Source organism: Cyprinodon variegatus, unplaced genomic scaffold, assembly GCF_000732505.1.
Source record: "Cyprinodon variegatus isolate N-32 unplaced genomic scaffold, C_variegatus-1.0 Scaffold1734, whole genome shotgun sequence".
Lineage (NCBI taxonomy): Eukaryota > Metazoa > Chordata > Actinopteri > Cyprinodontiformes > Cyprinodontidae > Cyprinodon > Cyprinodon variegatus.
This window is the reverse complement of record NW_015152187.1, coordinates 53,278-67,365: the sequence shown is the minus strand read 5'-3', so window position 1 is coordinate 67,365 and position 14,088 is coordinate 53,278. Positions and strand designations below refer to the sequence as shown.

The window sequence follows — 14,088 nt, the reverse complement described above, 5'->3', positions numbered from 1 at the left end:
TCTTTCCCAATAGAGAAGTATTTTTTTTCCATTGACAACAAATACCCATTTCCTAAATTCTCATGTCCAGCTGTGTGTTATTATTTGTGTTATTAGTGATTCCAGAAAAATCTTCAAACAGTGCAAACAGAATTGTGTTTCGACAATTACTACTCAGTACTACTCAAATGTCACACCAATTACCCAATGACAATCTTCATTTCATGCTGTCCAATGCAGATGATGTGCTGATGGTGGCTCAAACTGTATGGTGGTTCTGATTAAAAACCTAACTTTTATTGACAACATGGGGAGACACACAGTTCTGCATAAAACAATAAACCTTTATTCAAACCTCAACTAATGAATCCTAGTTATGAAAAGTGGAGCAAGAAGAAAGACAGCGATGATGTGGAAAAAGTAGCTCAAGCTATCTGACACAGTGTCAGACTGTATATATGACACCATTCACCCAATACACACAGTATACTGAGTGGAAAAGATTAGAGTGTATTTAAAATTAATTGCCCTTGATTTCTTTACATTTCAGCTTATTAAAAAAGCTATTAAAGAAAAATGCATGGCAGGAAACATCAGGATAGTAACTTTAACAACTCATCCAACGTCTATTTTTTGTTATTCTGGTGCCTTTTGTCTTGTTTATTCTTCAAACTTAAATCTGCAGCATGTAGATGTTTGCTGCAAGTTGAATAAATCTTTAAATGTAACATATATTATGAAAATAATGGAAGCTGAACTTGCTAATACCTAGAAATCTTTAAATTTTAGTTTCCAACTGGGACTTTACTCCCCCTAATTTCAAACTAAATATCCCATTCTTTCACCATCCAGCTTATAGAAAGGCTCCTCTTTTTAATGCTTGAAGAATCCAGCTCCTGCTATCCCAGAACTGTCAGTCATTTGGAAAATCCTACAGCTAAGGTAAGCATCTGCAAACATGTCAAGGAATAGATACAGAGACAGATGTAATGGTAATCCTTCTAATTAGAGCATCTGCACATATGAGAGCCTGGATACAGTTTCAAAAATCAACTATGTAGTAATCTAACCTTTACTTTAATATAGAAGTAAAATCCAATTTAACTGCAGAGCTTTATATCAATGATTGCTGTCTCACATGATGCTGTTTATTGTCCTAGTGGAAATATTATCATTACGTGACAAAGAGGCAGCTAAATATTGTAGCTACAAAAAAATAAAAATGCATTGAGCAATCTAAGTAATAAAAATAAACATTTTCTTTTTTTTGCTTTTGACAAATTTTAGACAAGGCAAATGTATTTGTATAAAAGATTTCAGTAGCAAGACAACTGCACGTGCTGTACCAGAAAGGCCGATCCAGTTTTCAAGGTCCCCTAAAAAAATTGGGGTGGTCTTATTGCACTAAGGTTCAAATCACCAGCACTGGGTTCTTCCACAGTCTGCTTTAATAGGAACATCATTGAACTCCTTTATAAGCACAGCCTACGTACTGCGGTGAGCATGAAAGCCTGACTGGAAGATGTCAAAGTGCTTTGTCATTGTTAGAAGGGTTGTAAAGCTGTTAAAACACAACTGCTGAAGGGGAGATTTGAGATGAATATGCAGTTCTGCAGTAGCAGCTTATCCAACTTGTTTTTTTTTTTTTTTTTTTTTACAGCGGTTTGATAACAACTGTTTTTAGGTCCTGGGGGAAAACACCTGACAGAAAAAATCTGTTTATTATTTAAGTCAATTTAGACATTATGACAGGCAGAGCATTAGTAAGGAAAGCTGTGGGATAAAGATCTAGACAACAGGAGGAAGAGCTTAGTTGGTGTTTATTTTCTTCTAAGTTTTTTTCTTTTATTTGGTGAAATCTGGATTTAATGAGATCAGTTCTTGTTGAAGACAAACTTTGTTACTGCACTTGACATGTAGCACAGACTGTCCCTGTTATCTTTCGTGTCTTTTTTGTAAGAAAAATATCAGTTTGATAGTAGAGTCGAGTACAGATGCTACAGTTAGAGGGGGATTTGTTAGGCTGTTGACTGTGGTAAATGAGGCATAAACATTGTCAATGTTTTTGCTAATGATCTCTGAGAAGAAATATTATCTTTCAATTGTAAATTATACCTGTAAAGTCTCTCTTTACAGATAGTTAGAGTGAATCAGGAGTCAAACTTTCGTCATTTGCAATCAGATTTTTCATACTCCTTTTTTTTTTTTTTACCTCTGACTGGTGGAGAACTTCAGCACAGACTTTTTCTTGTCAATGACTGATATTTATGTTGGAAGTTATCTAGCAGCTCATCTACAGTTAGAGGTCAAAGTGGAGGTAGAGGAATAAATCTAGTTGAAGGTGTTAGTATCACCATCCTTGAAGAAGTGTTTTTTTCTATGATGGCTAGCTGAATCAGTGGAAATCACGCTTACAAAAATAACAGAAAGTTCTGTTTGTTGTAGGACGTCAGTTACAGACACTTTAAAAAAATTTTCGACCCTTAGTCATGATCACGTCCAAAATATGTCCCTATGTGTTCATTTGATGTTTAATAAATTGGTTACTCTCTTAGTTCTATTGCACCTCTGTCTTCAGGATCATCAATGTGTTAATAATTATATAGTCATAATCAACACTTATCACAAATAAGAGGCTTATAAAATCACTAAAAAAGTTGGTTTTACACTTAGGAAGCCTGTAAATATTAATAAACATGGTTTGAACCGAGCTCTTTACCTGGTGAGCCAAATAATCAGGAGTTATTTTTGCTCAGAAATGCATTTTTAAACTTGAGAGTATCTCTAAACAGAGTGGCCACTTCCCCACCTTTCCTTTGCTCTCTGCTCTCACTAAGAAAAGTGTTGCTTTTTTAATGAGTTCAGAGACTTAAAAAGTTATTTTGGAAGGAGAACAAAAGCTGCAAAAAAGTTAAAACTAAAACTTTACTTCATGTAGATTCAAGTTACTTACTTAGTGTTACTTATATTTGCTTTAAGAAAAATGAAGATGGCACGTCAGAGGTAAAAAAATCTTGAGACTTTTCCTGACATGTTTTGAAGAATCGTGCACAAAGTGACACATCCCTGCTGTTATTTTTAGTTTACCCATTACTCTTTTTATGCATAATATTTGATAAATACAAAATCAACCAACTTTGTTGCTCATTTCATTTGATCTGAGTGCCCCGTGTCTGATGGTTTTTTAATATTTTGTCAAATGTTTCTCTAATGGCATATGATACACCTACGCTTCCTCACGTGGGACAATGAAGGATTTTTCTATCATATTATATAATATTCTATTCGATTTTATCCTATTCTACTCTATTGCATTCTATTCTGTTTTATTGTAGTCTATTCTAAAGACATCATACCTCATCAGTATCCAGTTTTTTCATTAGCAGATGTGCAGAAACGATGCTCTGCTGCCTCGTCAATGTTTTTCATCAGCTCTTTTAGTGTACTTGGCGTATGTATGAAAAAAGAAAACAGTAGAAATTGTGGTGTGTGGCACTCTGATCCAAGCAGCGCGCAGTAAAGACTGTGGATCTGCTTTTAAGATCTAAAACTGTAAGATTCTACTTTTCTTATTACTAAACCTTCATGGTTTAAAAAGAATAGAAATGAAATAAAAATTGTCATCATTTTTAGGCTTTTTAGAAGATTAGAAAGAAATCACATTTAGCAACAGTGGATAATTTCTAACCTATTACTTCACACATTTTGAGGCTGCAGGTTTCTGTTGAACACATACTGTATAATCCTTAGCGCCAATCATTTAGGCTTAAACACGACTATGGCATGGGCTCTCTGCTCATGTATGACAGCATGTTTCAGCTTCCTGAGGGATTAGCAAAATGTCAGCAGGGAGGGGGTTCATTTCATATGGAGTAGAAACACATTGTTCTGTGAAACAAGTCGAGGAAACAAGTCGAGGCTCTCTTATTCACACCACACCTCTTTAATGCACTTCTTCCAGTACAGGTTAAAGATTTGTTAATAAGAGTGTTCTGCTGATTCTCATTTTCTCAACATCTGATTTGTTTGTGTTTGTAATTATGAATATCAACAAGAATGCAACTCTTCAAAAGAATCGCTGTCTGCATTTCTAATTCAACTGAAATGATCAGGTTTAACCTACAAATAAGTTTAATCTTTGAGATGCTGTAAAAAAAATCCTGCTTGAACAATGTAATAAAAGAAAGAAATACATTAACTAAAGCTATGGTGCTCCTACCTGATCCACAGGTATTTTAAAATCAATACCGAATCCAGAAATCCAAATGACAAGAGCTGAACAAATGCTCTAAACCACTCCTAATTTCTTTATAATTGTCTTCCAATTAGCCAGACATGAGAAATACCTCAACAATTCAGAATAAGCACTTTTCAAAATGAAAAAAATAGCTCTTTTTTTTTTACAGCAAATATCATTAAGAACTGTTTTGTTTTTTGCACTCACCATTTTTTTTGTAAAAGTGGACCTCGGCCTGGTATTCCTCTCGTCCTTCCAGAGCCTTCTCTATCTGCTGGGCCACATGTTCGCAGGTGTCAGCACCATGCAAGAAGCGGCAGGTGCAGTTTTTCTGCATCACCTCAGTACGGGTGTAGCCTGTCAGTTCGCAGAACCCATCAGAGCAGTAAACGATGGGGTAGCCACGGTGGCCCTGGGCATTACCCAGCAAGAAATTACTGTCTGTGGAGGAAACAGGAGATGGTATAGAGGAGTAAGAAATAAATGCTTTTTTTAATAGTATCAGATTAACTTTTTCAACCTCTGATAATTCTGATAATGTGTTGCTGATAGTTATCAGGGTGCGGTTGTCTGTTAAAGAAGCTCAGTATAAACAAGATTTTAAATACCTGAGGAAATGTAGCAGAACTCAAAACTAAGCTAGCTGTGTGGAAAGTGTATGTACACTAACTATGCCATAAAAGATTGGACATTTGATGCGGTTCAACCAGTCTTTTCCCATCGTGGCCTAATCACACATTAAACAACTTCAAAAATGTTTACAACAGCGATTGGTTGTACAGCTCGGTAATTATTGTGATTTTTTTCTGTCCACATATGGTACACACATATTAATGATCATGGCCATGAAATGCAGTCTTTCAAATCATAATATGTAGTCTATCAAATATGGAATATCCTTGTTTCTTAGACTAATATGCTTTTTCAATATAAATTACTCTACTCATCAATAAGCCCATATTTTAATATCAAAAGAAGATTCATTTAAACTTTTTATTGCTCTGGTTTATTCTAAACTTTAATGTTATGTTTTTATTTTTTGTCATAAAAAATTAATATTTTTAACAGAAAATGAGGCTTGAAAGCATAGCTCTTTGTGTAAGTAGTCTATGAGTCACTTAAATAAAACACCTCTTCACAATTTTTTTTATTTCTTTCAGTAAGATTGTATATTAACATTGGTGGTGTATGAAAACCCATTCCCAAAGCCTGGTATGCCTCAGAAACCTCAGTTTTTTTTCTTTTGTAGATTTTCTTCCAGCACCATGGACAGTTCAGATTATTGAGCCGTGTCTGCTGCACAGCACCAGTCCTTTGTTCTGGGATCTCCTCACAGTCACTCCAGGCTGCTGCTCTCAGATTTGATATTTTGTTCTGAATATCATTACTTATTCATCTGGCCTATAGTTGGAATTTGATATAGTACTATCCCACTGTTTAGCTTGAGAATATCACATTATTAAACTCCGACATGGTGTTGCTGAGAGGTAGCCTTTTTGTGAGACATTTCAAACACTTGCATACTAGTATATAAAGTTTGTATCATAAACATGTTGCAAATGATTGGATTTCTTTCTGATATTTGTCAAAGATATTTAAGAGTTTTAAGGGAAAGATGATATTGATGAATAAAGTGTGAGATTTAAAGCTGATTTCTATTACTTACTTAGTTACTCTTTACTCTTGATACATGTAGGACAAAAACAGATTATTTTGATCCATCCATCCATCCATCCATCCATCCATCCATCCATCCATCCATCCATCCATCCATCCATCCATCCATCCATCCATCCATCCATCCGACTCTTTGAGTGGATCTCTATGTAAGCACAGTGGACTATTTCAAGCTATGCATGTATTTGGTCTAACAAGCAACTCTAAAAAGATGAACTAAAGCACTTACTGATACCTTGGACATTAGGGGTTATAACACATTTAAGGAATATTCGGTCACAGCATGTTGGAATTATATATTATATCTGAACTGTAAGAACCCTACTTCACACAACAGAGCAAAGATGTTCAGTATGACTAGCAGAGACAGAGAAATAATTCTTAATTATGCTGACTCCGCAGAGAGAAGCCAAGAAGAAAGAGTATTAAACAGCTTTTCCTGCATTTTCTATGATCCAGACGTGTAATTGGTCAAGCTGGGGAACAAACTGTCTACAGGGGATGTTTTTATTTTTCCCCTCACTTTTCTCAGAGACGTGACAACCTTTGGGTGTGCAGTGAATAGCAACTAAACTGTCACTGAGGAATTACAAAAAAACAGGCGTTAGTCTGCTCCATAAAGAGGCAGAGGAGGTTTTGTCCCTGCGAGTCAGCTTTTCTATTCCCCCATACATGAATTACTTGAATATGAAAAAAAAAGCACATTACATCCCACTTTATCATTACTTTTTCTGCTGCAGATAACTGAATGTGGCTTTTGGTTTCAGTGGATGTTCTTGCTGCCCTGCAAAATGTTTCTGCCCCCTCCGAGCTCCTGCAAAATAATAAAATTAGCACCACTTTGGACATTTTTTAGTATACTCTGGCCTTTTTTATTACATTTGTGCAGATATGGAGCTTCTCTACTTAGTCTTTTCCTAAGTAGGACTCCCACCAAAAGCTTCAGTAAACATGCTGTTACTAACAATAGGTAATTTAGGTAGCCAATGCTGAGCTTAACTCGGTTAACACAGTTTGAATACACAGATAGGCAATTTAAAGCTCATTAAAGGCACAACAAAGAAATAGAAAGGCTTAAAATATATTGTTTGCCCTTAATAGCTCCAAATATCCTCAGGGTAAGTAAACATATTACACATGTGAAGAACCGCCACTACTTTAAAGAATACGACCTTAATAACTCTCTAAATTTGTCTTTTAACTTCAAGTCCTGCAGTTTCAAGATGAAGAGTATCCCAGAAATATTGACTGAATGAGATGTAACTTTAAAAAAGACGGCTGTGAAAAAAATGTGCCCTTGTTTTATTTTCTATAAATTCACATGCGCTTACCCTCATATCTCATGAGCCAAGAATGTGCTGGAGAGGAGGTGCATTTATCTCAGCTTTATGTAATATTTACCTAAGAATAGGTACATCCATACTCAGCAAGTTAAGTTGGGCCTTTAAACGGGTCAAGAGCAAGTGCATACATAAATCACTTTCTGTTCTGAACTAGAGTTTGAAGAAACTTTTTTTGGCTGAGTTTGGAGATATGCACAGCTCAAAGCTTTACACTAAACTAATCAAGATGGGTCAATATCACTTTGTGCTTGATTTAGGGAACTTTTATTCAAATATCTGATTGCTGTCATCTTAATAAATCAGCAACAGAGAACTGTACCTAACAAATGACCATTAAGCTAAGCTACTGTCCATTCCCAGAGTTAAATTAAGTTGAACCAGAACTATTAGTTATAACTTTAGCTAATGTTTGATTTCATTTTCCCATGAAATCCTCTGGTAGTGTCCAAAAAAAAAAAGTAAAATAACATGAATGCATACGGTAATCGTTTTCCGTTTAAACCAGAAATATGCTTTCCGTCCACAGCAAAGTGTGTAAATCTGTGAGAAAAAAAAGTGCACAGCCATTCTGCAGAAAGAATGGAAAGCTAAGTGATTTACAATTTGACCTTATTCAAACAAGCTTTTCCCTATATTCATCTATATCAGGAAGAGTGTTAGCATAAAGAGTATTGTATATCAGGTAATAACCTGCTGCCTAAAAACAAATGTGATAAATTTAATTGACAGCTATTATAAATATGAGCATTAAATAAAATAAAAAAACTGAAAAACAACATATTTGAGTTCACTAACTAATGATAGATCCAAAGAAAACAAGGCAAGGAGCTGATTAGGTAAAGAGCAGGCATGCAATATGCAGATGGTACAAGCTAAATAACCACTTTACTGGTTTATTGTTCGACTTCAATGCCTACAAGTACATTATTGAATACTTAAATACTTAAAAAGCACTTAAATAGGACAAATCTATCTGTTCTACTGCATTTTGCACCACACTCAACTTTTTCATATTAATGCCCTTTTGTACCATTATTTTTAAACTCCTACATGTTTTACGTTCTGATCACTACTGTGCTTTATAATGATAATGTTTAAATGTAAACATCACCATATAGACTTAGACAAATATATCTTAAGTCTATGTCTACAGTAGCTTGATGACACAATCCTGGCATTATCTGAGTACAACCACACATAGTGACTGCAATCTGAAAATGCTGCCAATGGAACAGTGTGCCTGGCAGAAACAACCTCTTGCATGTTTAGTGGAAGTGAGTGGTAAGATTGATTGCTCTCCCAAAGATGAAAGTTCAATAATAACTGAACTAAGTGGTCAGATAATGATAGGCTGAATTACTCGGAACATAAATTCAACTCTTCAGCCATGTCAGCCATTCCAAATATTTGGCATACCAATGGGAGTTGATCTTCCTCAGGGAAGACAGAGCGCCTGCATAGTTAAACATGAGAATGAGTCGTGGTATTATAGGATCTTGACTATTACTATGAATTTTTGCTTCTTTCACATTCCATTTCTAAACATGTCTCTAAAGTGTGAACATGTAGAAAGACTCTGTGGCAGCCTGGCACAGCTAGAGAGATCAAATTATGTTTGGTACCGTCTCACATCTGCAGAAAGTTGATAGTGGATCATTATTTATTCAAGGTAAGATATCTTCACCTGCCATAGAATATATTATCTACAACAGACGCTTCTCAATAAACACTGAAACCACTTCATGGCTACAACGTCTGAGTGACTAAACTAAAAAAAATGATTTTTTTTGTGTTTTACGGACAATGGTAGTTTCACTCTTTGGTTAACAAAGAATATGTTACAATTGTGATGTGCTAAGACTGAACGAAAACTGTGGTACTTTTAAAGATAACAATTTAAATCTTTATTTACCATTAAAACATAAATTGGGATAAATTTGAAAGAGAGAAACAAGAGCATTGGATATAGCATGTGTCTATCTGCAGGGTTTTTGAGTTTGTTCCATTAGTTTATAAATTCAATTGTTGGTGCTGTCATCTGTTTATTACATTTGGATGAAATGTTGATTTCCTCCCTATCTGGCCTGTTAACTATATTTCCATCAGCAAGAGCCAACATTTAATGAGTAGATCACGCTTACCTGTGTCTCTTTAATTAGCCTATTGCTTGCACCTGTTCTCTGTTATTTTTAAGCCCTCAGTTTAACTTGTCAATTAAATTTTCCAGTTTGCTACCTTCTGTTGTGTTAAGTGTGTTTTTTTCCTGATTAAACCCTTAATCTAAATCAGGCATGCCCAAAGTCGGTCCTCGAGGGCCACTGCCATGCAGGGTTTTGAGTATTCCTGTTCCAGCAAAGCTGATTTTCATTGATAGCTGATTGAAAGGCATTTGCTGAACTGCAATCATCAGAATCAGCTGTGATAACGTAGGGAAACCTCAAAAACCTACAGGACAGCGGTCGTCGAGGACCGACTTTGGGCATGCAATATTTAATTACAATCCTCTTGAACAATTTTCTGCATTTTAGGTGCATTTTGAGTCCATGCTCATGGCAGCATGGGATTATCTATGTTAGATTTAAAGGTAATAGCTACAGGTTTAACACCTCTAGTCAGTTGCCGGGTCTGCTAATGATAAAACTTTGATTAACTAACCATTGGCTAGCATCAGCAAACATTTAACGTACCTGTTAGACATCTAGGGCCACATTTTTTTATTTTTTTTATCCTAGGTGCTGAGAATTTGTAGAATTTACTCCTATTCTCAAAATTAAAGTCTTAGAATGATTCCTATATCAAATATTTAAAAGACCTCCAGAGATGTTTTAAGTGGGTAAGAATTGCAACTAGATGGTATTGAGGCGAGAGAGACGTACACGGATATTCCGTGAGCTTAAGCTATTTTGGTTTTGATGACACACAGCGGATCAAATTGTATCATTTGGACATAAGGGGTATAATTTGCATTGCAGATTTGATAAGGGATGTAATCTCACCAGTATCCACATGCAGTAGAGCTTCATGCTGGAATTAAAAGCCATTACAATGCTCTAACAGGAAATGGAACATGAACTGCAGTACCATTACATTTTTTCACATAATAAGCTTTGAGAACGTCAGTTAGGATAAAAATAACTGGTGGCCATGCATCATTTAATTATCTGTGGCCGTGCATTAATAAATATTCAACATGAGATAACCAAGACGTGTGTTACAAATACCTGAAAAGGACATAAATAATAAGTAACCTATGGCCAGTTGGTAACGATGCATGAACTTACAGGTTGTGTTCATGTTGTCCAAAATGAATTCATGTAAGCTCATTTTTGGATTTTATTTTTTCAATAGTACTGTGTGTGACTGGTAAAACTTTTCAGGTCGTGCCGATTACAAAGTTCATCAGCGACCCCTTACACCCCCGCCATGGACTGTTCTCCCTGCTGCCCTCTGGGAAGAGGCTTCGCAGCATCCGCTGCAGGGCCAGCAGGTTCTGTAACAGCTTTTTCCCCACTGCCTTCAGACTGCTGAACAACAACCTCTAAATCAAGTCACAAATCGAGACTCTGCATCACACTGATAACACCATACCAACTAGAACTCAGCTAAAAAATGTTTTTCTATTTTTGCACCATATATATTTGTTTGTTTTTGCACTGCTCTAAACTTCCACAGCAATTCCCTTTGCATCGCTTTTTTCTTCCAGTTTACATTTGATTACTGCTACACTTTATAAAATGGAAATGTTCCTTTTCACTGCTAAGCTGCTGCTTATTCGCTGTCTAAAAGCTGTACTAAATGAACTTACATTTAGTATACACTGTGTATACAAAATAGCAATAAAATTGTCTAAGTTTGATTCTAAAGTTAATCCTCATAAATGACCCTTATAAATTAAAGGGATAAACATGGCTGTCCTCCTGCTGTGTAAATGTCATAAAAGTGTTTATGTTTTGTTCTTTTGGCGATGCACATTAGTAGGTCTTGAAAAAACTTCTCATAAGAGAATAATGTTTCAGCAATAAGGAGTTGTTTTTTTATGTAGGTTTTGTATCAGATAGTATCGCAGTATTTATGTTGTGGAATTCTGGAGATAACGCTGGGGAATCACATCCAACAGTTAACGGTTCCATTCAGTGATCGGTCAGTTCAATGGACTTAGAAGCAACATCATCTAAAATTCAATTTTTTGCACCAGGAGCTGTCATAACCCAGTCAGTGAGTCACACTTAAGATTTCATCCTACTCTTAGCTAAAACTGTGACAGAGACTTGATAAATAACTTTTAAGTCCAGCTTTTAATTTAGATTTTTTTTCTTTTAAGTCCGCTCTTAAGAGTGATCATAGGACTAATTCTAAGACCATTGATAGGTTATTGTATTGTATTGTATTATTATATTTATTATATTTGATCATTATTTATATATATATATATTTTTTTAAATTGTTAGAACTGTAAATTTACGGTAATTTTTCTTATTTTCCAAGGCTGCACTTTTAAAAGATAAAATTGTCCAGTGAGCCGTTTCCAAACAAAATTAATTTTTGTTTCACACTTGTGTAAACAAAATGACAAATAAAATCTGTATAAAGTCTAAAGTCTAAGCCCCTGACCTTCATCAGACGTCTGATGAGGGTCATACCGACTGAAACCTTCAGCAATAAATCATTAAATGGTATCAATATAGTATTTGGGAACGTTTCTTTGAATTTATAGACATGTATACTATTTGAATTTCGGGTGGAGTAGTTGTGTTTTTTTTTTATATTGGCAAACCCCCCCTCTACTCAAGCTTGCAGATTTGCAGACTTCATTATTGGCAAACAGAGCCTTGGTTCATATGCATATATAATGAGATTTTACCACTGCCAGTAGTCGCATGTTAAAATTTCCACTCAACATTATTTCTTGTTTCTCCTCTTATAACTTAAAAAAACAACTCCAGTGCCCACAGAAACCTCATGATCAACAGTTAGTGTGCGTTTTTTCATTGTGACAACTCTTCAAATCTCATGCTGTAATCCTCTCAGAGATATTGCTTTGAGTGTCCGCTCAGCTGCACCAGCTTCGTTAATTACACATCTGCGCTGACTTCAACAACTGTAATCTGACATGACGATGCTACTGCTGGTGCTAACTATATGGAGACTGGATTGTGTCAATAAAGGATGCAAGTTCCTCTGTGTAGAAGAAAGCCAGTAAAGCTTGGTTAGCAGCTAATTACCACCCAGAGACATGTAATCAGTTACTTGGTAAGATCAGGGAGAGCACTATTAGGATTGGACATGAAGGGTAATACTTTTTTCCATTTGAGGGAAAAGTACTGATGTTTGTTGGAATCTGGAAGATCTGAAGTTATGTGGCAGTTTTATCCCAAGAACATGGCAGAGTGCTTCAGAAAGCCTCACACCCACTCACACCTATATTCACACACCGAGGCGCAGCTGCCATCCAGGGGGGAGACCTGAACATTAGAGGCAGTTTATTTCAGATTCTTCCTCAAAAGGAAAAAAGCAATAACATCCACCTGGTAACTCAAGCCGGTTTTGTCTGCCAAGCTTTGGTTTCATTGGGAGCTGTTCATCAACAGGGAAACAATGAGCCTTAAAAAGGTTTAGTTAGACAGCCTTCTCTGTCTCCCTCTTTGGGCGACTTTTAGGAGGAGAATTTAGGAGAAATGAACTTGTTTCTTATCTTTGCCTGCAGCTGCGGTTTGGTTGGGCCACTCCACAGCATGAGAACTGCTGTCAGCATGAAGACACTGCTGGGTAGGTCGTTTAAAGGAGTTCGGGGAGGTGCGAATAGGCAGGAAAGACACATGTAACACACGTCATAGTTTGTGCAGGAAACCAGCTACAACGCTTTCAGCCAATGAAAAATGGAGAAACATATATATAGATTAGAGCATGCTAAGCATGACCTTTATCTACAAGATCAAGAGAGAAAAACAAAATCCAGATCATAGTAAATATGTCTGTAAATGACAAAAAAGGAAAACGGATCCTAAAATAGCCTTTATTAAAGGTTGTTCATAACCTTCTCTGACATTTTAATTACACTGGAAAGATCTCGGTGGGGGAAGGTTTGTATGATTTATTTGTGTTATTTTTCCTTTGGGATTGAGAAGTTATTGAATTAAAGTAAATATAAAAACAAAACTCCTTTTTTATCAGTTTCATGGGGAAGAACAGTCTAATCCATATCTATAAATCTTAATAACCTCCATGTGTCGTGTCTTCCCTACAGCATGCAGACAATACAGCCAAATAAGGAAACTTAACACAAGGGGAGGTTTGCATTATGAAAGGGAAATAAAGTTATATTTTTATCAACATTGTTTTGTTAGAAGACAGGGTTAAATAGCAAAGTTTCAGACCCTGCTAATAATGTTTATCCTCCTTGGTAACAATAGGCAAGACAACATGACACATCATACTCCAAAGAAATACAAACATTCAGGGGAAACAAACTTATTTCATCTCAATGAAGAAATGGTTACAAACCTTTATTTTAGGCTTTAAGATCCTGGGAAACCACAGTTGGAGCCATTTACACAAAATGAAGAACCCAAAAGATTGGTCTTCAAGGAGGTCATGAAATAACCCAGAACATGACCCATCTGCTAACACCAGATTTCATTATCCCCTTCATGATAATGAAGTTTGGTTTTAGCAAATGGGTCCATTGCTAAACAAAAAAAACAGAAAACAAGGTTCTCACATTTGCAAAAAATTGGCAAGACAGAAAAATGAAAAAAAAAAAAAAAGATTACGTTGGATGTTTTGTTTCTGCTATAAAAGCTGAATTTATCTTATGCTTTTTTGTGCCAGCTAATGTAAAATTCTATAATGTGT

General features: G+C 35.8%; 1 protein-coding gene across 1 annotated transcript in view; it reads right to left on the bottom strand.

Moving 5' to 3' along the window:
* kcnh4 (potassium channel, voltage gated eag related subfamily H, member 4) overlaps window positions 1–14,088 on the bottom strand; it is a 43,246-nt gene that overhangs the window by 25,139 nt on the left and 4,019 nt on the right. The window contains exon 2 of the mRNA XM_015404419.1: window positions 4,424–4,657. Coding sequence (XP_015259905.1) covers window positions 4,424–4,657 — 234 coding nt within the window. The remainder of the gene's footprint in view (window positions 1–4,423; window positions 4,658–14,088) is intronic.